Source organism: Fusarium sambucinum, chromosome IV (genome assembly GCF_050947815.1).
Source record: "Fusarium sambucinum isolate potato_lamoka chromosome IV, whole genome shotgun sequence".
In the NCBI taxonomy this organism is placed as follows: domain Eukaryota; kingdom Fungi; phylum Ascomycota; class Sordariomycetes; order Hypocreales; family Nectriaceae; genus Fusarium; species Fusarium sambucinum.
The window spans coordinates 5,825,472-5,848,774 of record NC_139291.1 but is presented as its reverse complement, the minus strand read 5'-3'; the positions used below and the strand labels follow the sequence as shown (position 1 = coordinate 5,848,774).

The window sequence follows — 23,303 nt, the reverse complement described above, 5'->3', positions numbered from 1 at the left end:
GATTGATTGATTGACGAATGGATCCCTGCAATGCGCCCAAGGCCAAAGATCCAATGAAACAGAAACAAGTACAGTGCCTTCCTTCAGTAGGTACCTGCTAAGGTAGCGACAGATAGTGGCGTTTGCTTACCTAGCATTTTATTAGTTGTGATGAAGTGACAGGAACTGTCACACAACAACAAAAATCAAAGATACCACACCTATGCAACACCATGAGACAGCATTGTCGTTCCGCAGGCACTAAAGGCCTGTACATTGGTGATCAAGCTCGGGTAGCCCAAAAATAAAACATTGCAGCCCAAGGAACGGGGCATAACGTCATCTGTTCAGCCATTCGGCTTCTGGGTTGAGGAACCTGACACGTCCTTGCGCCGTCAAAGGACCCTGAGGAGCGCTAACGCCGCACTGTATCCAATGGAAACGGCGGAATGATTTGGGCGTTTCGCCTGTTATGCAACAAAACATCTGAACCTGAGCGACGGCCATCTGGAATCGGATTCTTTGATGGATATGGTCGACAAATAAGGGGCTATTCTGGGTTTGGTACAGAGAGATCCCGTACCTAGTAGGTTGGGATTGCAAGTGAGAGTCAGTATGGTAAAGAGATTGATCAATGTATCATGAATTTTGATCAGATACTGTAATGATTCAACTCTGTCATTTTTTGTCTGGATGAATTCCTTTCTATTGGTATCCAGGTCGCAAGGGGCGAATATTCCAACTGCATCCTCGAACATACATCCCAGTCCAGGGTAGAACGTGATGGCCTCAATGTTCTAGGCTAAGGGTGAAAACAGAGTCTGTGGTTTTTCGGTGATGCATTGTTCTTATTCTGATCTCTGACACCAGTACTTAGATATATCAAGGTCGAAGTATATCTTGACGGTGCCTTTCTTTTTCCTGTTGTGGCAAGTAAGCATCCTATCTAGATCATAATGTTATTCTAGAACAAAAAGAGAAGAGCCCCATTACTGGTTTACTGGCGTAAACGGTTGGCTCACTACCGTGCAGGTCTCAGACGGTGCTGCTTAAGTAAAATGTAATCTAGGTACTTAGTCTACTCAATCAAACTCTCTTACTGTCTCTCAGTTGGAGCCTTGTATGAATGGGAGACATACAGAATATGTACAAGTGGCTGCACACGGTTGTTGAAGAACTTATTCATTGTCTAACAAAATAGACGTGTCGATCTACAGAATGCTGGAAATGTCATGTGTTTATTTCCTGTGCCTTGTTTGAGTCCCATTATAGACGAGGTGGCTTACGAAGTTATGAATGCGGCAACACTGCATTGCATTTCGCCAGCTGCGGCGGTGTGTAGACTGAGCTTCAACTGAGCTTCACAGTGCACATGTGAGACAACCTATGTTATCAGTATTTGTATCCGTATCTTTGTCTTCCTGCCACCACCTGACTCACGAAGAATGACCAGCATCCCCGCAGCGATTGGATAACAGCCTGGGAGCCTGGGACGCAAACCCCATCAAAGGAGCCATGCAAGGGCCCTGGCGCTAAAGTCTGAAGAGATCAGCAACACGAATTCCTTACCTGGGGCCTCTGGAAATTGATTAAAAAATTTCTGACTCTCGTAACGCGTATGACTGTGCAACGGAGGACGAGAAAGTCGCGTTAGAGGTGATTAAAAGCAGCTCCTTTATCATCTAGATAGCAAATTGTCTTTCCACAGAGCGTCAAAAGCCACCTATCGCAACGGGCGACTTTGGTGTTCTATCTTGGGTCTTAGCCTAGGCGTCTACCAGTGGCGCCGTTGGGTTTCAAGTTGGTGTATCAACTGGATCTCCCCAGTTTTCAGGGACTTGTTTGGCTTGGCTTGGTCTTAGCTCAAGTTGCAGATAAAACCCATCTGGTTGGCTTAAGATCTCGTCGGACCGTCAATCACGATTCAGCAATAAGTACAATTACCGAACTGACCCATCTGGGATCAAGGAAGGTGAACCATTGCACACTAGCATCTATCTATAAAGAATGTCCGTTTTGCCTAGCAAGGGGTTCAGACCGGCTAAAGAACAGTTCCCTGTTACGTTACCCTGATCCATCAACCAGACTTGCCTGATAAAGCAAACCAACAGCTGGTGTTGGTTATTAGAAAGAGGGGAAGAAGGGTTCAAGTACGATTGCTGTGATCATACTTGGTTGTGATAAAGAAGAGTTGGCATCTAAACAACTGCAACACTGTTTATAGGTGATTCATCAAATGCATCATCAAATCAACAAAGACGAATGGTACATAGTACAGGATCAGGTAGCAAAGAAGAAGAACTAGAACATAATTGCTAGTCACAGTCTGTGTTCGCTGATCACTGAAAATTGTGTGATTGATGATGAGATCGGTTAGACTGGCTGACTGGTATTTGTGCGAATATAAAGCAAGCTATCTTGGTCAAGCTGCATGGAGAGACCCTGCAGAACAAGAAAGGATTCAACTACAGAGTACAGAGTACAGATGATTTGATTCAGACCAGGTAAGCTAGCTCCATGAGGGGATTGATCCAACCCAATTGTTGTTAACTACGCCTATAATTCCTCGTATAGGTAGGTACCTGACCTAGGTGCCCGATGCCTAGGTAGGTAGGTAGTCTCTGACCTGTCGTCAGGTATAAACACCAAATAACTACTAAGATATAGATGTCTGTAATCTGTGGAGAGAAGACTCTTCGAACCTTAACTTTCAGCTGTTTACTGCTAGACTGCCTTCGAATCTGATAGGTACTACCTAAGTAAGGTACTGCTACTACTACTGCTACTGTACCTGCCTCCCCCGCTCTTGCTTTATGCCTGCCTTTGATGCTGGGGCTGTTAAATTGTCGTCTATCCTATTTCCCTTTGCGCTTTCCGTTTTCATGCATATCATCCTCTTTTTCGCCGCACCTCGAACTAAACCTTGGTTCTCTAGTCTAGTAAGTTCTAACCTAATCTATTCAACCAACAAATAGGTACTTCAACATTGTCCATCTCCATCGTTGATAGCATTACGACTACCACAGGCAACAACACTTATCGTCGTATGTGATTGGTTCTTTTTCTTCTTATTTGACTACCTGGGCCTTTATTCCACACTCTTCAGTTGCCTGTCGACCTCGACACATTCGTTACAAGCACCCAATATTCTGTGTTAGTCAACGATAAAATACTCTACCAGGCACACTACAGCACCTCCTGACGGCCGATTGACGAGCCTGAGACCCCAATACCAAACATACTCTACACCTAATTGAGGTACGAGTGGGCCTCTCTGGTTGGCTCAGCGCCAGATGACGGCCTCCCCTGTCCCGCCCTGAGCCCCGCGCTACCACTTTTCGTACCGGCGCTATTTTACCTGCTGGCTGCAGCAGCTCGCTGTCACGGTGTCACGGTGTCGCCTGTCGTGGTGTGCCCCCCCAGCGTGCGTGCGTTCGTTCGCTGCTCCAGTCCATCTTAAAAGATCCAGACAGCTCCAGTAACCTGGGGCCCGTCGCAACTGTATTCGTTCCTCGACCTTTGACCTTCGTTGCCCTTTTTGATCAACCTCGACCATGGGCATCGTCAGTAGCAAGCCCGAAGAGGGGCCTGCTCTTTACTTGAGAGACCAGAACCGATGTATGTTGTTGTATTGTCACTTCCCCGCCTTTCCCTTGCTTCTCGCTGGACTCTTGTACTGAGGTTGTGGCTTGTTACTCTAACTGACCGACTCTACTATCTAGTGAGCATATCCTCCTTGGTGGTCACAAATCCGCGAAAGCGCACTTCCGTGAACGTCGTCCCCAATGCATTTCCTGCTACTAGAGTATCGGTTCAGAAACCGCCCAGCGACACATCTCCCATAGAATTCGTCCAGGCAAGTTGCGCCGGTTTGCAACCTTGGTTTGAAGCCTCGACTGACCCAAGTGCAGGATCCCGATACTTCGAACTCAACGGCAGCACCGAATTTCCTCATGAAGCTGAGTAATGACGACGAGCTTATATTTTCCTTCACATTTGTCATGCGTCAGGCACAGTTTGCGCAACCAACATTACCGTCCGACTCAGCACCTACCGCAGTCGATACGAGCATATCAGGCCTTACCTATGTCTACGCCTCAAATCTCAAAGAAGTCGAGAACTTGGTGACCAGAGAGTTCCATGCAGACCCGAACCTTCACAGAAACGCCAATGTCGCATTGGTTGGCGATTATTCAACAGGCGGGAGCCCATCAGTGTCATTTGAATGGACCTGGAAATGGAAGCCCCCGAAGCCGACAGAGGACAAGGGCGGTGGCTGGAGAAACTCGTGCAGCGTATTTTACCATCCCTCTCTCATTGCGAGCTTTTGCTAATCCAGTACCAGTTTGTCGAATATGACCCTCGCGCGCATCGGCTGCACACATTGGCCAGCTTCTCCTACTTCGTTGCAGGTACCAAACCTCAAGGGAACGTTTATGCCTCACCCGCTCATGCTTTTTCAGGCACGCCGGCGTCTTTGAGCCACCCGAGCTCACCATCACCTCCTTTTCTTCTGGCCTCTCCGCCCAAAATTCGCGTTGCGTCGTCCCAATCAGTTGACTCTCGCATGACTGTTCCTGATGTGATTGATGAGCCCATTTCACCTCTAGTTCCCTCGGCCGAGATGCCTCTTACACCTGGACTACCCTACCTCAAAGAGGCTGTCAAAGTGGATGTGGCTTGTCCTAAACCAGGCGAGGAATCCATGGTCAGTGACGATGGCCCTGTGTTCAGGGCTACCCTCAAGGCCCTGGAGCAAAAGACAGGCAATATGAGGACACAGATGAAGAAGGTTTTAAAGAAAGCAGAACATGCGCACTCTTGCCAGAACGAAGCCAACGATGCCTTCCTTGCTTTTATCGATGCGCTACGAGAAGCGGCGTCGACCAATGCCAACGCGGTGCAGCCAGCTTTGGAACATTATTTCGATAAAATCGCCAGAGAAATCTTATCCTACGAGCGCCAAAATACTTACAACCTTCAAAAGATTATTATCGAGCCTGTGACCAAGCTATATCAGGTTGACATCAAACAAGCCGAATCGAAAAAACGAGACTTTGAGGAGGAGAGCAAGGATTATTACGCATACGTATCGCGCTATTTGGGACAGCGACAGGATTCAGTCAAGGCTAAGAAACTTGCGGAAGCCGATTCTAAGTACCAAAATAAACGGCGCAACTTCGAACTCAAACGATTTGACTACTCAAGCTTCATGCAAGATCTCCACGGCGGTCGCAAGGAACAAGAGGTTCTATCTCAACTTACGAAATTCGCCGACTATCAAACACGGGGTTTCATGGCAACTGCAAAGAAGATCGAGGTCCTCCTTCCACAGTTAGAGGCTCTGTCCAACGAGGTTCAAGAGGCCGACAAGGAGTACCAGTATCAACGACGCGAGCGCGAGGAGAAGAGACGGCTTCTCGAGAAGAGCAACACACCTTACAAGGAACCAGACCAAGGCAGTACTGCAAGCAACATGCCTATTTCCTCTGCCAGTAATGGTAATACAGGCAACACATCGGATTCTGATCTAGGCCGCGCCGACAGCACAGGATCCCAGTTGAATATCGGATCAGTGGGTATTCCATCCGGCGTCGAGTTGTCTAGGTCTCCTGGCAGCCTTGGTCAGTCATCCATTGGAAGCCCAGTAGCGTTTTCCAAGTTTAAGGGCATCCGGGATCTCGAAGAGCGAGACAACGTGCCATCTATTGTCACCCACCGTAAAGAGGGACTTTTGTGGGCGCTCAACAGACCTGGAGGACATGTCGACCCGCGAAACCTGAATAAACAGGGCTGGCATAAGTAAGTTTATTTTCTTGTCTCTGAAGGAACCTCTCGCTGACGTGATTTCTAGGTTCTGGATTGTACTGGACCAAGGCAAGCTATCTGAATACAGTAACTGGAAGCAGAGGCTCGATCTTCACATGGACCCCATCGATCTTCGCATGGCATCCGTCAGAGAAGCTCGCAATGCGGAACGACGGTTTTGTTTTGAAGTAATCACTCCCAGTTTCAAGAGGGTATACCAGGCAACATCTGAAGAAGACATGAACAGCTGGATTATGCACATTAATAATGCTTTACAGAGCGCGATGGAGGGCCGCAGTTACCAGGGAAAGCCAACATCATCGAACGGCGATTCCTCCATGAGGAGGGACATTGGCTCTGTCCTCACAGGAAAGACGCAATCTTTGAGCCATGGCAACCATCACAGTACTTCTAACAGTGGTATACCAAGTCGAAGGATAACGGTTGGCGCACGACCAAGTGCAATCAGGACATCCAGCTCAGGCTATGATGAAAACCCCGATCGAGTGCTTCAAATGGTCAGAGACAATGATCAAGGCAACATGTGGTGCGCCGACTGCGGTTCTGGTTCCAAGGTTGAATGGGTGTCCATCAACTTGGGCATCATCCTTTGCATCGAATGCAGTGGCATCCACCGGTCGCTTGGTACTCACATCAGCAAGGTGCGATCTCTAACGCTGGACATAAAGTCTTTTACTATTGATATTGTCGAGCTTCTACTGTTGATTGGGAACCGAGTATCAAACATGATTTGGGAGGCAAAGCTTGATCAGTCGCTGAGACCGACAGGCCAGGCCAGTCGCGAACAGCGTCTTCGATTTATCACATCAAAATATGTGGACAGAGCATTTGTGGAACCCATTTCGCCAACGTTGTCGCGATATGGCACGGCAGATGAGACCTTGCTGGCTGGCATTAAGAAGAACGAGATACAGCAGGTGCTCTATGCGTTGGCGCTCAAGGCGAACCCGAATACAGTTGATAAGATGAGAGGTACGCATGCTGTATGGCTTGCTCTGGCTGCAGCAGATCCGGCAGCACCGTCACCAACACCGCCGCACACAGCATCCGACTCGGAGGCGAAAGCCGTACCATTTCCAGTAGCCGAGTTGTTGGTTCAGAACGGGGCTGAAATTCCTGGAACAATGCCAGCATTCCCCCTAGGCCGTTACGCGCAGCTCTACGTAGAGCAGAAGCGTGGACGTACGCTCGTAGGAGGGGGATCAAGCGATGCAGTGCCCTCGCTGCCTGGTAACATGAGTCCAGCGGAGAAACTCCAGCGCGAGAAAGAAGCTCGACTTCAGAAGCGAGTTAGTACAGGAGGTAGGCTGGCCAGAACTGCGATCCCCGAGAGATAGGAATCCAGATCCTGGGAACAACTGGCAGGCCTGAGTTCCTGCTATTCTCTCTATTATCTTTCCCGATCACACAAGCAAAACAAACATGGTGTCTGCTTGTAATGACTTTGTTTAATGGACGACGAATTCTCTTTGGTAAGGAAGGACGGCAGGCATTTTGATAAAAGACATGGCTGGGCGCAAAGGAGTTGACCGGCGTTGACAACAATGCTTTTTACACTACAAGGCTGGAAAGGTCAACCTGGAGGCTCTACGGAGTCTAGGGGACAACATGAAAGAGGAGAAGGATTTGAGCATATTTTATGTATCTTTGGATGTTTGAAGAAAGCACAGTGGCACACATGTTTCTAATAGCAGCATTATGGCACACAGGCCGGGTCGTTGGCTATCGGCAGTTCCTGTTGATTACTTTACAACTACTTATCACGAGGGAAGACTTGGCCATGCATGGCATGATATTGAATAATGGTAATGTCAAGTCGAAACTGTGTTTTATTATAAATGCTGTGATCACCCTGATCAGTCTCGCTGGTTCGTAGTTTCCTTACGAGTGCATCAAAGAAATAGCCCATCATCAACTGGCTGTAGCGAGATGGAGTGAAGGGCTGACAATGTTAGAGAAGCCATTGCTGTTATGAGCGCGTGACGATGGCAGGCGAGAGAGAGAGACTCAGAGGCGGCGTGACTCGGGATCGACAGGTGATGATATGCATGGACAGAATTTAGTGCATGGGGTTGATATTACGAGGAGAATACCACAGCCTAGGTAGGTTGGTTGTATGTAACTTGTGGTGGAACTTCCCACACTCGGGATCATCTGTACGCTGGGCATGAGTTGATATCTCGATCCGTTCTAATCTCAACATGAGTTATGTCATCTTGGCTAAGGATCGATCCACTTGTAAGGCACACTGCCACCGGGGAGTTTTGCCGTTGCTTTTGAGAGACGGATTGATTTTAACTGGACGCTCACATGATGAACGATGCCTCGCTTCTTACCTAGGGGATCCACTGGAACGCAAGACTGAGAGATCCATTTGTAGTGGGTTTAAAGGTTTGATCCACCCCTTACAGGTGAGCAAGAGACAAGAGACAAGGCGATGGGTTGACCGATGCTGTCATGGACAATTTCACGAGGCAAAAAATGGCACTGGATGTGACTTCTCTCTGTTTCCTGAGCAGGCCGAATGAGCACTATTATTGTTTCTTGAGAATTTTGAATGTAGAATTTACTGGCATAAGTAGAAAACAAATGTTACTTTACCAGCCCAGACTTTTTTAGTTCCTTTAAAATCTGTGACTCGAATTCCATCGAGGCTGTTCAAAGTGGCTTGGTTCGGATCCAATTAAACGACAGGCACCATCTAGGCAGTTGTCGCACTCAGGTACCTTAGCTTGAGCTAGCTGCTCTAGGCTCCCGGCTCGCTCAGCAGGAACACCACAATAGGTACTTCCATCCTGGCCCAGGCTCGATTCACGCCCTTGCTCGTTTCGACTTCCTCCCGTCCATAATCTTCCCTTTCCTTCTCTTTCCCTTCTCCCAAGGCATCACAACTACCGGATAACCCCACCGAATAGCGTTACCATTATTATCAGCACATTAACTTGTATCACTCAATAGTTAACTATTACAATCTGTTACTCTTTGGTTTCTCTGCCGGGCCGTACAGTATAGCTACCATCATGGCTCCGCAGCCAGAGAAGAGCCAATTGAAGCGTCAGCGCGTTAGTCCTTCCCTCACTCTTTTATTTCAACTTTGAACAGTGGCGTTCTTCTTTGCCTGTCGCCTTGTTGCTGGATTCCTTTTGACCCGTTTACGTCCATTATTTCATCTCGCGTCGCGCTTTACCTATGCCGCTCGTCGCTAACTTTCACCTTCTCAGGGCTCGCTGCCGGATGACGAGACAGAGACTAAGAAGCCTCGCAGAACCGAGCGTCTCGAGGGTGACGCAGACAAGACTCCTGTTGTCAACAGACAACACCTTCCATCCCCTCTCACACACCTTACCGACGACTCCAGCGAGGTCAACAAGGACTCTGCCGTGACTTCTCCGAAAACGAAGGAAAACGAGAGTACTCCCAAAAAATCCGAAGACAATTCACAGAGCCAAGCGCTGTCCTCTCCGCCCCAAGACACGCAGCCGTTGAGCCAGTTCGTTGATCGCCACCCCGCCATCTCAGACGATATCGAAGATGAGATTCGCGAGGGTGTTTGGGGATACCTTGTTCCCTTGGATCCCAAGTACGGAGATAAGCCCATCGTGTTGAAGAAGCGAAGCGCATGCCCACTGCCAGATACAGTTGCCGATGCGGCGAAGACGGAGAATAAGAATAACACAAACGACAAGAACGGCAAATCAGCAGCCATGAAAGATGAAGAGGCCTTTGAGAAAAAGAAGGAGAAGGGCGCTCCTTCTGGCGGCTATTTGATCGGTCGTCATCCTGAGTGTGGTAAGTAGTAGAGCGATTGTAGGTCACTTTGTTGTTACTAACCATTTGCCAGATATTGTCGTCAACGATGGCATTGTATCGAACAGACATTGCCTTCTTTTCACTGAAAACAAGGGTAACGACACAGTGGCGATCGTCGAAGACCTGTCGAGCAACGGTACATACGTCAACGAGGCCATCGTAGGACGAAACCAACGTCGTGAGTTGGAGGAACAGGACGAGATTGCGGTTCACGGTAAGGCGCGCTTTGTCTTCCGGTACCCCCAGACTCGCCAAACCAGCGCTTTCCTACAACAGTATACTCTTCTCGAGAAACTTGGCAAGGGCCATTTTGCAGAGGTCTACCTTTGCGTCGAGAAGACGACTGGGCAACGTTTTGCTGTCAAAATCTTCACAAAACACCCGGGGGTTGAGGATCGCTCCAAGACGGAGGGCCTGCAACAGGAGATTGGTGTTCTCATGGGCGTCAGCCACCCCAATGTCCTTTGTTTGAAGGACACGTTTAACGAACGAGATCGCGTCTATTTGGTGCTTGAGTTGGCGCCAGAAGGAGAGCTGTTCAATTTCATAGTAATGAAGCAGAAGCTCAGCGAAGATGAGTCCAGGAAGTTGTTCGTGCAGCTGTTCCAGGGTATCAAGTACTTGGTAAGTTGTTCTATCTTGGGTCGATGCCCTCTTGCGGATTATACAGGTCTAACCGTTTGCCTAGCACGAACGCAACATTGTGCACCGTGATATCAAGCCTGAGAACATCTTGTTGGTAGATAAGAATCTCCACGTGAAGTTGGCGGATTTCGGGTTGGCCAAGATCATCGGAGAGGAATCATTCACAACCACACTCTGCGGAACTCCTAGCTATGTCGCGCCGGAAATCCTTGCCGACTCTAAGCAACGCAAGTACACAAAGGCTGTCGACGTCTGGTCATTGGGAGTCGTTCTTTACATCTGCCTGTGTGGTTTCCCACCATTCTCCGATGAACTCTACTCGCGCGACTTCCCTTTCACTCTCTCGCAACAGATAAAGAGCGGCCGTTTCGACTATCCATCGCCGTACTGGGATTCTGTTGGAGACCCAGCCCGTAAGTCCTACCATATTGTGAACTTGAAACAAGAGCTTGCTGACTTGTGTAGTTGACTTGATTGACTCAATGTTGATTGTCGATCCCGAGAAGAGGTACACGATTGACCAGTGCTTGCAGCACCCCTGGCTCACACAGAGCTCCCCCTCCGTCAACGATAGTACTGGTGGCTTGGTGGGCGGTATTGCCGGCCTCGCAGTCAACCGAAGAGCTCCTGCCCGTGAACGAACATTATTGTCATCACTCAACACTGTTGAAATCACCGCTCAAATCGATGCTGGCAAGGACAAGCGACCCGTCAAGGTATTTGCAAAGAACAGAGGCCGCGTCACGAACGTTTCAAAAGAGTCTGATCCTGCTTCTCGACGAGCACCAGACGAATTCATCGAGATGGGAGGTAAGGGCGACCAAGAACTATTCCCGGACGATGACTCGAGCATTTACCCCACAGGTGACAATGGCGAGAAGATCAAGGCAAGCAAAGCCAAGTGATAAACCAACAGTATTGCAATTGTCGAATCGGATGTTTTGGTTTGGTTTGGTAGGTCCGGTATCGGTGTTGGGTTTCTGTTGAGTATTTTCTTGATATTTCTTATTCTACGGCGAAATTACCATAGAGGCAGTACAGGAAGGATCACTGGGGTTTGTTATGGCTAACTTTGTTTGTCTGGTTTCCTTGAGTACATGATGGCTCATAGAGAATGGAAGAGGTGGACTATGGGGAAAGAGGGTTGATGCTAAGCATTTAGTAACTATTGAAAGCGTACCAAAAGTCTCGTGTTTTTTGTTTATTGCAACCTTGTCTTATACAGTTACAATATGTGATACCAGATGAATTGTTGAATTACTTCTTGGCTTTCATCAGAATATACCACCTACCTACCTACCTACGAAAGCTTGAATAAGCTTGTTATCTCCACGTGACTTATCGCTTAGCGCCCACACATAGAGAAAACCTATCTGGCGGGGTGTATGGCCCCACTGGAGAGGGCTATTCGCCTGGGACGAGAAACTTCACATTATTCCGCTCGTCGACCTTACAAACGAACGCTTCGAGATCGTCCCTTCCGCCCCGGTCTTCGCTAATTTCACTACTTCTCGTCCGCATATCCGAGGCCGGAACGAGAATCTCGACGACTACCGCGACCGATACTCTTTAGATCGAAAAACCCCCCCGCGTGGGAGTCTTAGGCAAACATGGCCGATACCAAGACTGCCGGCCAGCCCACTCTGGTCTTTGTTGATGGATCTTTCGAGGATCTCGCTGCCGAGATGGCCGAGTACCTCAAGGCTGAGGACGCCAAGCAGCTTCTGAGCCAGGAGAAGCAGCCTTCTAACGAGGAGGTTCTGTCCAAGCTGGTCTCTGCATCTGGGGCCCTTAACACTGTCCCCGAGAAGGAGTATACCGCCGCTTCCAACCTCATGACCCATTTGGTTCTGCAGTCCTCCGACCCCAAGAAGTTCCTGCCTACTCTCTGCACCACTTTTGCCAAGCCGCTCGTCAACTCTCCCGTTCACGGCGTTGGTCTGTCACTCAACGCCCTGACCACCGTCTTCAACCTGCTCGAACCTAGCAACCCCGTCCGCGCCCGTGTCTTTATGGAGATTCTCAAGTTCTTGAGGTCGCATGCCATGTTTGAAAGTCTGCGCACATACCTCGATAAGCTCCCCGAGTGGCTCGCTACTTGGGGAACCGATGCCGATTTCCAGCGAAAGATCTACGAGGAGGTTGCCGAGGTTGCCCTTGAGGCTGGCGAGGAGCAGTAAGTTCACGCCCTGACATACGGCGTGCGATTTATTCTGTTTGTGATATCCAGACTTTTCCAGTTTTGATATCTTCCTACAGGGATAGCCGCACCTGCATTGTTGCTTCGCAATACGACTTACTAAACATTTGACAGACAAGCCTACGAATACGTTGTCAAGGCCCTCAGAACATTCGACGGCGACGCCATCTCCTCCGAAGACGCCCAGAGATTGTCCCTTCGTGCTGTCAAGAAGGCCCTTACCTCCAGCAACCACTTCCTTTTCCAAGATCTCCGAGGCATTCCCAGCGTGCAGGCCCTCAGCGACTCCCATCCAGTCTACTCGCAACTTCTCGATATCTTTGCTGAGCAGGACCTCGAGGACTACAACGACTTCAACGATGAGCACCAGGGTTGGGTCGAGAAGGAGAGCCTGGACCACGAGAAGCTCCACCGCAAAATGCGCCTCTTGACATTCTCCAGCTTGGCCGCCTCCACTCCCAGCCGCGAAATTGAATATTCCAAGATCACCAAGGCTCTGCAGATCCCCGAGGATGAGATTGAGATGTGGGCTATCGATGTGATTCGCGCCGGTCTCGTTGAGGGTAAACTTTCCCAGCAGCGTCAAAAGTTCCTCGTTCACAAGGTCACATACCGTGTGTTCGGTCAAAAGCAGTACCAAGAATTGGCCAACCGAGTCGACCACTGGAGGACAACTCTTCAGAACGTCCTTGGCGTCCTACGCCAAGAACAGGTCAATGCCAAGGCCCAGAAGGAGCGCGAGATCCAGGAGTTGGAGCGAAAGGTCGCCAACGTTGGTATGGGCGGTGCCCAGGACCGACGCCGACAGAACCAGAACCGGGAGACTCGCGAACCTCGCGAACCCCGCGAGCCTCGAGAGCCTAAGGAGCGAACGGAAGATGACGATTAAACGCAGAACGGAAATGCTAGGATACGACCAAAAACGAGACTAGAGCAGTCGTGGGGAAGCAAAATGAGGGGGCTTTTTCTGGGAATGGGGGACATTGTTATACCTGCTATGTGTTAATACATCGTTGGGCACATGAGGAAATCCAGCGAACGAGGGGTTGCGAATGGCGTAGCCGGTTTCATGAGCATATTGGCTTTCTACTTCCCAGCATTGAAGAGGAGATGGTGTCACGGCACTTGTCTTCCAAGATATAGAATCAAAAATGAATGCTTGTTAAACACAACGGGAGCTCCGCGGGGCTGGTTCATAGAATTGTTGCTGTGAGATTTGGTATTTGGTATTATACATTGTATGATGCCCTGATAGCCCCGGGGCGAAATTAATTAAAAGGATGATGTAAACTTTTTGTGAGGGTCTGGGTTGTGTATCCGTCCTATATATGAAGTCAGGGTTTGAGCTGATGATCAATTCCAAAATGCAGTCAAGTGCGAGTTCGCAAACCCATCTCAGTTACAAACTGAAATACGGATATTGATACATCGTACCATTATGAGAGGCATTAGATTAGGAATGAATATCAATAATAAACGCACCACTACGACGATTGACAAGGGCAACGTAGCCCCCAGTTCCCACGAGAGCTACAACCAAGAATGGCCAGAACTTGACCTCATCATTGCGACGAGGCTTTGGGGGTTGAGAAGAGTAAGGCCGGCTGCATTGAACGGCTAAAGACGATGTGTGAGGAGCGAGTCGAGCAGTCGAGACGGCGAGGCGCCCGGTGAATAAAGACATGCGTGAAGCCATCGTGAATTGAGTTGTTTTGTGATAACAAAAGTATCTAGACAAGCAGACTGATTTCACCCGAAATTGGTGTCTGGAAAAAAAAAAGTCGGTCGCTGGAAGTTTGTTTGAGATAGTGATGGCGATGAGAGACATGAGAAGAGAGCATCATCGCAAAATGAGGTGAGAATGGGTGTATGGTCACGTGACACCAAACGCATTCAAGCTCTTGTCCAAAGTACCTAAGGTAGTGAATTAACATATTAATATCAGATCACAACATTCATCCCAGGCTTGATATAATTAGACCTATAAGATGACAACATAAACTGTCGTTAGAATATAGTCGGAAGAGCAAGTCAGTTGTTGCCGGGTTGAATAAGTCATAAAAAGAACATGGGTTGAGTACACGCCTAGGCCCCTACTTACCTACATCAGTACATTAGAATAAACCCTAGGTATCTGTATAGACCGACTGTAGGTACAGTCTTAAGAACGAAACCATCTATCTATACTCACGAAGAACTTGTGGCTGCTGAAACAACGGGTATAGACGTTGTTGTTTCATGCTTGGCATATAGTTTTGTGGCTTGATAGCCGCCCAACCACCCCTCGCATTTGCGTTGCTTAACCTTTCCATACCTAACCTCTGATCCCACCCCGCATAGGCTCATGTACAATCCCCAACAGTTGTTCCCGCTCTGACGCCCACATTCTTCCTTCTGAAATCATTTGTTGATACTGCCAAAAAATTCCTCTACCTGGACTTGTTGTAGACTTCTGTCTTGAATCTGTTTGTATAGTTGGTTGCTGGGCCAACAACAGCTCAGTATGCCTTCAACTCCACGGTTCAAACGTCAGCGAGACCCCCAGACGCCGAGATCACAGAAGAAGCGCCTTCCGAAGGGCCGTTACAGCGATGGTCATTGGTGGTGTAAGTGTTGGATTCTTTAGAGCCTTTTATTCTGATAATAACAACCTCATAGGCAATTGTGAGCCTCGTCAAAAGGCTACACTACGTGAAGTCAAGAAGACAGGACCCAACAATGGCAAGCTTTTTTGGAAATGCGATGACTGCAACTTCTTTCTCTGGAGAGATGAGGCTAAAACTCGCGAGAACGGTCTGAGGACTCCCCGAAAAGGCGATGACTCTGCCAGATCCGCACCTCCTCCCATGACCCAGCAGTCTCTTGTGACGTATGGCTATCAAATTACTCCTGGCCGACGCCAAAGTGACGAAGATTCTGCTGATAGCACAGAGTCTGGGGAAGACTCTGAGCCCGATACCCCTATGCCAAAGTCTACCAGGAACCGAGTACAGGCTTCGGGTTCTTCAAAGTCGTCTACTTTGCCATCAGCAGCTGTTGAAACCCCGTCTCGTGGACCGGCCAAGAGACGCCGGGACATCTTTGAAGAGGATGAAGAAGAGTTCAGTGATTTAGGATCGGATGAGGAGCGTCAGATGGCTGCTATCGCGGACAAAAGTGCTGAGAAGGCTGTCCAGAAACGATACACTACGCCTAGCACTTCGCGCTCTACCGATGCCATTTCGGGGTTGCCAACACCTTCTGTTTCGCGCACCCTGTTTCCTACCAGCGAGTCGAAGAGACAAAAGCAAGTCTCTTTCGATGAAACCCCTTCGCGGTACACTGATACCATGTCATCTACTACCGTTTCGGCAAACACAACACCCTCGAAGACACCATCTAGACAGCAAGGGCTTCCTCCAAGCAGCCCTCCTGAGACAGACTACGACGTAATGGATGGGGTCATGGGCCTTTTGCGAGGTCAAAAAGTTGACCCAAAGATCCTGTCATCTGTGCAAAATATCCTGGCCACTGCCGCACGCCGAACCAAGGGTATCATGCTGGGACGTGATACCGCCCGGGCAAGTCTCAAGGACAAAGATGAGAAGATTGCGACCTTGCAGGAGCGAATCACAGCATTGGAGAATCGCGAAAAGATGCACAGAAAACAGATGACGGACATCAAAGCTGGTTTGATGAAAATGTACGACGACAACTGATTGTGCAAGTTTGTAAGGAACAGGAATTGGCGATGATCAGGAAACGACAACAACATGGGCGTTAGGCTTTAGTAATGATGGTTATGTATACCCTTTTGAGCAAGTAAGTTGAAATGGGATTAGGTAGGTTAGGATAGAGGGTCTCATGAGAACTGAAGAAAGCTTGTATCAGTGGTAGTTGGAAAAGGCAATCGTTCCAGGAGAATAATTGTAGATACACCATAATCATGAGTTTTCTATTACTATTCTAGACGCGTGGTCTAAGTCTTTTATAAGCTTGGATATTATTAGGGTCTTAGTCTAAACACTTAGGGATCCGACTCCAGGACAGCTCCCCCCGAAGTGCAATGTATGTTCGATTCATGCATGCATGCCTTAGAAGCTGGATCCCAACCGCTCGGCGAGGGCCTTTTCGGTGTTGGCATAGACTTCATCGGGGGTAGGAGTAGCATCAAGCTTCAGAACCTTGCCAACCTCCTCAAAGTGGTTGACAACAGGCATGCTGGTCTCGATAAAGACGCGAAATCGCTTGCGGATACTCTCGGCGTTGTCGTCATCGCGGCCGCTGGTCTTGCCGCGCTCGAGGAGACGGGACTCCATAACATCTTCGGGGCAGTCGAAGAAGAGGACAAGCTTGGCGGGGCAGACGGTCTCCTCGAACTTGACAGCCTGGTCCATCTTGCGAGGGAAACCGTCAATGAGGAAGCGGCCCTTCTGCGATCCTGTCTCCTTGAGGACAGCGGACATGGCGTTCTCGAGGAGAGCAATAGTCACCTCCATGGGAACGATGAGGCCGTTGCGGATATAGTCCTTGATGAGGTCGCCATACTGGGAACCGGGCCTCTCCTGCTCAGCGCGCAGCAAGTCGCCGGCAGAAAGGTGGGTGAAGCCGTGCTCAGAGACGAGCTTGGAGCACTGGGTACCCTTACCGGCACCAGGGCCACCGAGAACGAAGATGACGGTCACATCTTCGGGTTTGAAGGTAGGAGTTGACTTTTTGGGCGCGGGAATTTGTCCAGCGGACTCGGGCGCATCTTGGGGAACAGCAGGCATGATTAGGTCTAGAGAGGGAGGGGTTGAAGTTAGTTGAATGTAGAGCTATCATGGATGAGGGGGATGTACCTTTTTATGTTTGGTTGTATGTTATCAACGTGGTATCATCTAGGTACAGAAACAAGGAAAAGGAAGCTTGATCCTTAATGCTTAGTTGGAGATCGAGTTGATGCGATGCTACCAAGACAGGGTGTCCTAGACCCCTTCCCTTGGATAGGGCGGTGTCTAAAGATGGCTCAAGCCTGAGGCATCCATGATGTTAGCCCACTTTACAAGCTCTTGATCAACGTCTTGATCAACGTCTTAATGATTGACATGGACACGATATTACGACGAATCACATTCATGGTGGTTTCAACACTATAAAATGTCAATTTCAATTTTGTAATTATCTTTTCTCTCTCACAATAGCCCAGCCCTTGTTGCCCATCAGAGAGTACTCGATATCGATCTGGGTTGAATCGGGAACATCAACAAAAGGCAACCATCCACAGGCAACCCTTAGCTACATGCATGCTCTCAAATCACCTGGGGCTTCGTTCCCTACAAGGCTGACCATGCATCCTGGCCTTGACCCAAATTTGTCTTCCTGACAACCGTATCAGGAACGACCAGCGACATCTTGCTCCCAATTCGCATGACTTAGTACTTCGCTACAGTCTGCCTTGATGTTCCTCATAATAAATGTACCGTCACCATGGGCTGGCACATCTCCAGTGCTTCGTCGAAATGACGGCCGTCGGCGTTTCCAATCTTCCTAAGTCGGGGCGAGATTTCAACATCCACATTCTTGACTCCGCCTTTCTCTCCCGTGTAGTAACGGATATCGAGGTCATCCCATTCCCAATCGTCGTGTACTAGCCAGTTGGTGAGGTAAAATGCCCTGGATCTCAGAAACTTGTCGTTCAGTTCCACTGCTTTGCGAACAATACTCATAAGACGCTTCAGAGGACTCGTTTTTCTTTCCATTGCGTCAGGGTTCATAAAAATTTCCAGGGTCAGCGCCATCTCTCGTGCAATGCTCGTGGCCTCTTCGCGGTTGTGTCCATCGAAACACTTGGAAAGTAGATCGGCTTGGCTAGACTTGAATGTACTCAGTTGTGTCATGCCTTCAAAGTTGATTTCTAGGAAGTTTTCAGTATTAGATCGAGAATGGGAATAGGGACGATCAAAACATACCAGATAGGTCCAAACAGTAGCGATGGAACGCATTACCTGTGGGACCTCCCCAGGTAGCCTTTCCAGCCTGGAAGATGTCTTCGACGAGATGCAACCAAATGTAGCGCTGGAAGTGATACGGGGCTGTATGTATGTTCTTCTTTTGCTGCTTCTTGAGTCCTTCGACATGTTTCAGGTTCGCTCCTCGAGGTGCCTGGTCTCGGTACGGCTGCTTGGTGAGGACCTGAAAAACAAAGTTGCGAATCTCGAACGCGATTCCCTTCCATTCATTTTCTGCATCACAGTCCATCAGCTTGAACCCTGACGGGGTGATGCGGTCCTGTTTCAGGGTGGCGATGAAATTGTTCTGCTCTGCCATGCGTATCTTGAGCTTCTGGTTTTCCATGAGCAGATCCTCGTTTTCTTTCCGTAGGTCTTGGTCATCTGCAGGATGGATGAGGTCATTCTCATCCGTCTTGGCCGCTTGGGCATCCTGCAACTTCTGCTCGATCAGAGCAATCTTTTTCTGAGCCTCGTCGCGGCCCGCTGCATCCTTATTCATGCGACCCTCCAAAGACTTGAGGTATTTGCGCATAGCCTCAATCTCAGGGATGCTGCCGGAGGCTGGCTGCGGTGTGATGCTGACTTGCGAAAGTGCTGGAGTCACGGCTTGGGTGGACTTCTTAGTCTTGATCACTATCTTGCGTGACTTCTTGGTGGGAGAGTCGCTATCAGCTTCGGGACTGCTTCTTTTCTTAGGGGAAGATGGTCGGTTGAGTGTCGCCATGGACGAAGCACTGCTCTGTGCCGAGATGACTGTGATCGAATCAGGGCTAAAGCCGATACTGGGGTTGTCATAATCGGCACGGATGACTCCTGTTGAAGTCGATTTTTGGGGCCTAATAGGCTGGTCATCATCCTCAGAATCAGGGTCTTTCATGTTCTTTGTGGGAGCTGCAGCTCGAGAAGGGCGTTCCCGTTTCTCATAACTGAAGGGGAACTCCATCGTGTTTGCAGTTTTTGTTGTCGCTCAAAGGCTATGGAGAGCAGGATATGAAGAAGAGAAGAGGTTTGTTTGGAAGGGGATGCTGAGTTGCGGAGGTGAAGAGGGGAGGATAGCATGGAGCTGGCAGTGATGGAAACTGATAAACAGTCAAACGGCCTTTTGCCAGTGCCAAAAACTGGCAATGAATTTGAACAATAGCATTACCAATAGCCCACTTCGCTAAGCAAGCAAAAATATTGTCCAAGTGGCCAATGAACAATAGCATGCAGCATGTACTGTTTGAAAACAATAGGGAAGCAATGCAGTGAATGTCTGACTGGTGGCAAGCAACGTAAGGTGATACAGAAAAGAGCGAGGGCTTTGAATTTAGGAGTATGTACCTCCATGTATTGCGATCAGAACTTTGATCCTTTTTTCTTAAATGGTAAAGACCTGGTATAGATCACACATTCAAACGTTACATACATTCTTGCTCAACGGCGTCAAATATGTGCTTGCGCTGCGATATCTCGCTTGAGGCACAATCGAAGCTTCAATGCAAGGTCTCGTTCATATCCGTATTGGTTCTACTATTCCCAGCCGCTTTGTTTTCAAAGATGATATGGGATTGATTCTGTGACGTGCTGTCCCGTGGACGAACGCATGGAGATATAGGGAGACGACCAATAGTTTATACTCATCAATAACGGCTTTAGCAATACGGATACAATGGTAGATGTAATATCTTCTTGATAACAACAAAGCTACAGTGCTTTAGCAGATACTCTTCAACTACTTCTTTTATAAGGGGACTGCTAAGGTGTGTTGGGGTTTACACAACTAGACCCATTCTCGCAATAACATTTTCTTTCCCACTACCAAGGCAATAAGCGAAGTTTATAAATCACATGTTAAGTACCTACCTTAGTACCTTAGTAGGTACTATATATGAACTTCGAATTACCTCCCTGATGGAATTGCAACAGTCATATAGTGATACGCTCGGCAAGCACGATTAGCGATATCACATACTTCCTTTATCTTATCGAGTACGCGGTATCACTGCATGCAATTCGGTTTACTTATAAGCAATACTGATGCTTTTTGCCATCAAATCTTACACTCCAAGTTTATTTCCATATAATGAACCAAGAGTTGAAATCAAGTGCTGAATGTCTGCAAGCGGCAGGTTGCCACGTGTGGCTGTTGTTGACGACAGCCATCTTCCCCAGTCCGGCAAGGATACATACAAAGCACAGGCCAAAAGCAAGTGTGTTCCATACGAGAACGTTGATCGTATATTGCTCCGCCTTAATTTCCACCAGCCAGTGATGGGAGCAGCCGTTATTCCGATGATATATTAGTCTAAGTTTTAGAGGAACCCGCCGAGGAGAGGCATAAAGATTTGCTACGGATAAGACAATCCAAGTACCTAGTCTATGATACAGATATTTATAGACATGCATCAGAAAGAAGGAGGACGAACGCGTGTGTCTCAAGTCGAGCCAATCCAGTCTGAGCATACATCCTGGAATGGGAACTTATCCCAGCTCACTGGATCCGTAGAGGACCAACACCCATGCAGCCTGTGTAGTCTCTTATTGGTCCAATCGTAGAACTGCCGGCCGCTTTCATCCCCCGGGCCGTTCTGCACTGGCTTCAACCCATTGACAGGGCGAAATTTGGGGGCTTTTACTCCTTGCCAGGGTTGGGCAGAGCCTCTAGCTAAGCTTCTGCACACTAAACCTCCAGCGGGGATAACCGATGCTCACCACAGCCTAGACCCTGATTGGGCGAGAGCAAAAGCCATGCCTTCTAGAACGACCACGATCAAAATTACGAGACTGCCCGGCTTAGTAGACTGTCGGGTCTTTCCCCTTTACCCTTGCTGCACCCACTCCGACTCAACCAGCGCCTCTTGACTTGACTCGGGACTTTTCATTCCTCCATCCTCTCTTTTATTCTTCTATAATCAATCTTAACATTCGCATAATTTGCATTGCATTGTACCACAACATACATCAATCAGTTGGCTACATTTGTAGTGTCAATCTTTACTTGCATATAATTTTATCGAATGAACCTACCATCGTCCACGTAAATCTTTTTATCGGCTTCGCCTCGAACCTCATCGCGTCGAATCTCCTTCAACAACTGTTGCTCTGTTGCATCTGACTCGTTCTCGTGGACTTGGATAAACAAACGGCAGAATGGCAGACGGTCTCATAGGATGGGTCATGGAGCTCACGGCATGGGTGGCCCCCTTCTTTATCGTCATGTCGCCCATTCTCTCCTACGCCGACCAAATTGTCTCCATGTACCGAAACAAGACCAGCGCAGGCTTTTCTCTCGATATTCCTCTTATTATGCTCGTCGCGTCTTTCCTTAGGTTTGTTTTACCTCGCTCAATGCGATAGGCGTGGATTGCGACTGATCTGTGTTTCCCGAATGCAGAATATTTTACTGGCCCCAGGCTCAATACGATACGAGCTTGCTCCTTCAGTCCCTATTGATGGTTGTTGTGCAAGTGGCTCTTCTCAAGGTGGCTCTCGACTTCCGACCTCCCCCACCCACTAAAGGCGGTGATGCCGGTCTGCCTTTTGCTGGCACCGACGACAGCCTCATGGGCTTCCAGCGCCCCTATAACTTTTGGCAATGGCGATCTCCCCGGCGGTAGGTGTTGCGTCACAAATATTGTACGAGTATCATTGGGCTAATCAAATACAGGTACTGGCAAGCTATCATGTATTTTGCCGCTGCTCTCGTTGTTCTTGAGCTTCTCCTTTCCCAGATGCCTGGGCTCTATGCTGTATACGCCAACGCCATTGGATGCATTGGGCTCGGCGTGGAGGCTACACTACCTATTCCTCAGATCTTGATCAATGCACGAACCAAATCATCCAAGGGTCTACGATTATCAGTTCTTGCTGCTTGGATTGGCGGTGACACCATGAAGCTGTTCTGGTTCTTCACATCAAAGTCCGAGATCCCCTGGTCTTTCAAGATCTCGGGTATGTTCCAGGCGTCATGCGACTTTTTCCTTGGTTTCCAGTACCTGATATACAACACCAACACCGCGGAGGAGGCACAAATCAAGGAGCACCCCATGGTTGAGTGGGAGACACCCAAGGCAACGACACGAAGCCACAGCCGAAGTCTCACACCTACACGACGGCCTGCTCCATTTGTTGTCGCGGCGGAAGCCAAATAGGCTATCTGCTATTGAATGCTAACGATCTAATGAAGGCGATGTTGAATCTGATGCGTCGGTTTGATAACGGGCTGCTGCGGTGACAAATCGCCGGGATATTATGTACGGAAACAGGAAGAACGGGGCGATCCTTGGAAGAGATGGAATGAGAAACGGCACAAACGATGAGATGGCGATGATATGAGAACGGGTTTGAGTGTACCAGGATTGGAGTCCAAGCGATGACAGAGGCAAAGATTTATCGAGATGCGACAGGACTTCTACATGTCTTCTTAGTCTCTGCACTTGAGTCAAAGTCCCCCACCAATTACGCAATCTTTGAACGATTGCCGGGTCTTGGCTTCAGGTCCAGATCCTGGTCCCCTTTGGCCTTGGCTCGTTTCTGAAACAGGCACACAAAAAGTCTCACCACCAGCATCAGCCACATTACAGCACCATTCTATTGTCGTTAGGATCTGTTAGTGGGGCACATATTTGGACAGTATATTAAGCAACCAGATGCGCGTCTAGAGGATTGCCATCTATGAAATGATATTGAATATAGACTAATAACACCATAACATCATTACTTGACTTTATTCGCTTTGCTGTCTTTTAGTTTGCCCTATTATGTTAAATCATTGAAATATTGGTCACTCAGCATCAAGTCTTGCACTATCTAAGCTTCACCACACCCTCAAGACAGTCCTGCCCCCTGTCTTTATTGTAACTCTACAACACCAATCCATTCAGGAG

The 23,303-nt window shown here is 48.6% G+C and overlaps 7 protein-coding genes across 7 annotated transcripts; 5 read left to right on the top strand and 2 right to left on the bottom strand.

Moving 5' to 3' along the window:
* Positions 1-3,533: 3,533 nt before the first annotated feature.
* On the top strand, positions 3,534-7,145 carry FSST1_001935 (ADP-ribosylation factor GTPase-activating family protein; the record flags this gene model as incomplete). Its single annotated transcript, XM_083227877.1, has 5 exons — positions 3,534-3,597; positions 3,702-3,829; positions 3,891-4,274; positions 4,325-5,781; positions 5,834-7,145. 5 exons carry the CDS (start codon positions 3,534-3,536, stop codon positions 7,143-7,145), a joined length of 3,345 nt encoding a protein of 1,114 aa, XP_083092117.1.
* A 1,683-nt stretch (positions 7,146-8,828) lies between these two features.
* FSST1_001934 (kinase-like domain-containing protein) lies at positions 8,829-11,168 on the top strand (the record flags this gene model as incomplete). Its single annotated transcript, XM_083227876.1, has 5 exons — positions 8,829-8,870; positions 9,030-9,597; positions 9,650-10,242; positions 10,307-10,676; positions 10,729-11,168. The coding sequence occupies 5 exons, from the start codon at positions 8,829-8,831 to the stop codon at positions 11,166-11,168; spliced, it is 2,013 nt and encodes a 670-aa protein (XP_083092116.1).
* Positions 11,169-11,873: 705 nt separating this feature from the next.
* FSST1_001933 (uncharacterized protein) lies at positions 11,874-13,352 on the top strand (the record flags this gene model as incomplete). The annotated part of the gene is made up of 2 exons (XM_083227875.1): positions 11,874-12,439; positions 12,578-13,352. The coding sequence occupies 2 exons, from the start codon at positions 11,874-11,876 to the stop codon at positions 13,350-13,352; spliced, it is 1,341 nt and encodes a 446-aa protein (XP_083092115.1).
* Positions 13,353-14,966: 1,614 nt separating this feature from the next.
* Positions 14,967-16,161, top strand: FSST1_001932 (uncharacterized protein; the record flags this gene model as incomplete). Its single annotated transcript, XM_083227874.1, has 2 exons — positions 14,967-15,069; positions 15,122-16,161. 2 exons carry the CDS (start codon positions 14,967-14,969, stop codon positions 16,159-16,161), a joined length of 1,143 nt encoding a protein of 380 aa, XP_083092114.1.
* Positions 16,162-16,536: 375 nt separating this feature from the next.
* FSST1_001931 (bifunctional uridylate/adenylate kinase) lies at positions 16,537-17,214 on the bottom strand (the record flags this gene model as incomplete). The annotated part of the gene is made up of 1 exon (XM_083227873.1): positions 16,537-17,214. One exon carries the CDS (start codon positions 17,212-17,214, stop codon positions 16,537-16,539), a length of 678 nt encoding a protein of 225 aa, XP_083092113.1.
* A 675-nt stretch (positions 17,215-17,889) lies between these two features.
* On the bottom strand, positions 17,890-19,378 carry FSST1_001930 (uncharacterized protein; the record flags this gene model as incomplete). The annotated part of the gene is made up of 2 exons (XM_083227872.1): positions 17,890-18,338; positions 18,394-19,378. The coding sequence occupies 2 exons, from the start codon at positions 19,376-19,378 to the stop codon at positions 17,890-17,892; spliced, it is 1,434 nt and encodes a 477-aa protein (XP_083092112.1).
* A 2,189-nt stretch (positions 19,379-21,567) lies between these two features.
* Positions 21,568-22,568, top strand: FSST1_001929 (PQ-loop repeat-containing protein; the record flags this gene model as incomplete). The annotated part of the gene is made up of 3 exons (XM_083227871.1): positions 21,568-21,746; positions 21,812-22,030; positions 22,085-22,568. 3 exons carry the CDS (start codon positions 21,568-21,570, stop codon positions 22,566-22,568), a joined length of 882 nt encoding a protein of 293 aa, XP_083092111.1.
* Positions 22,569-23,303: the final 735 nt, after the last annotated feature.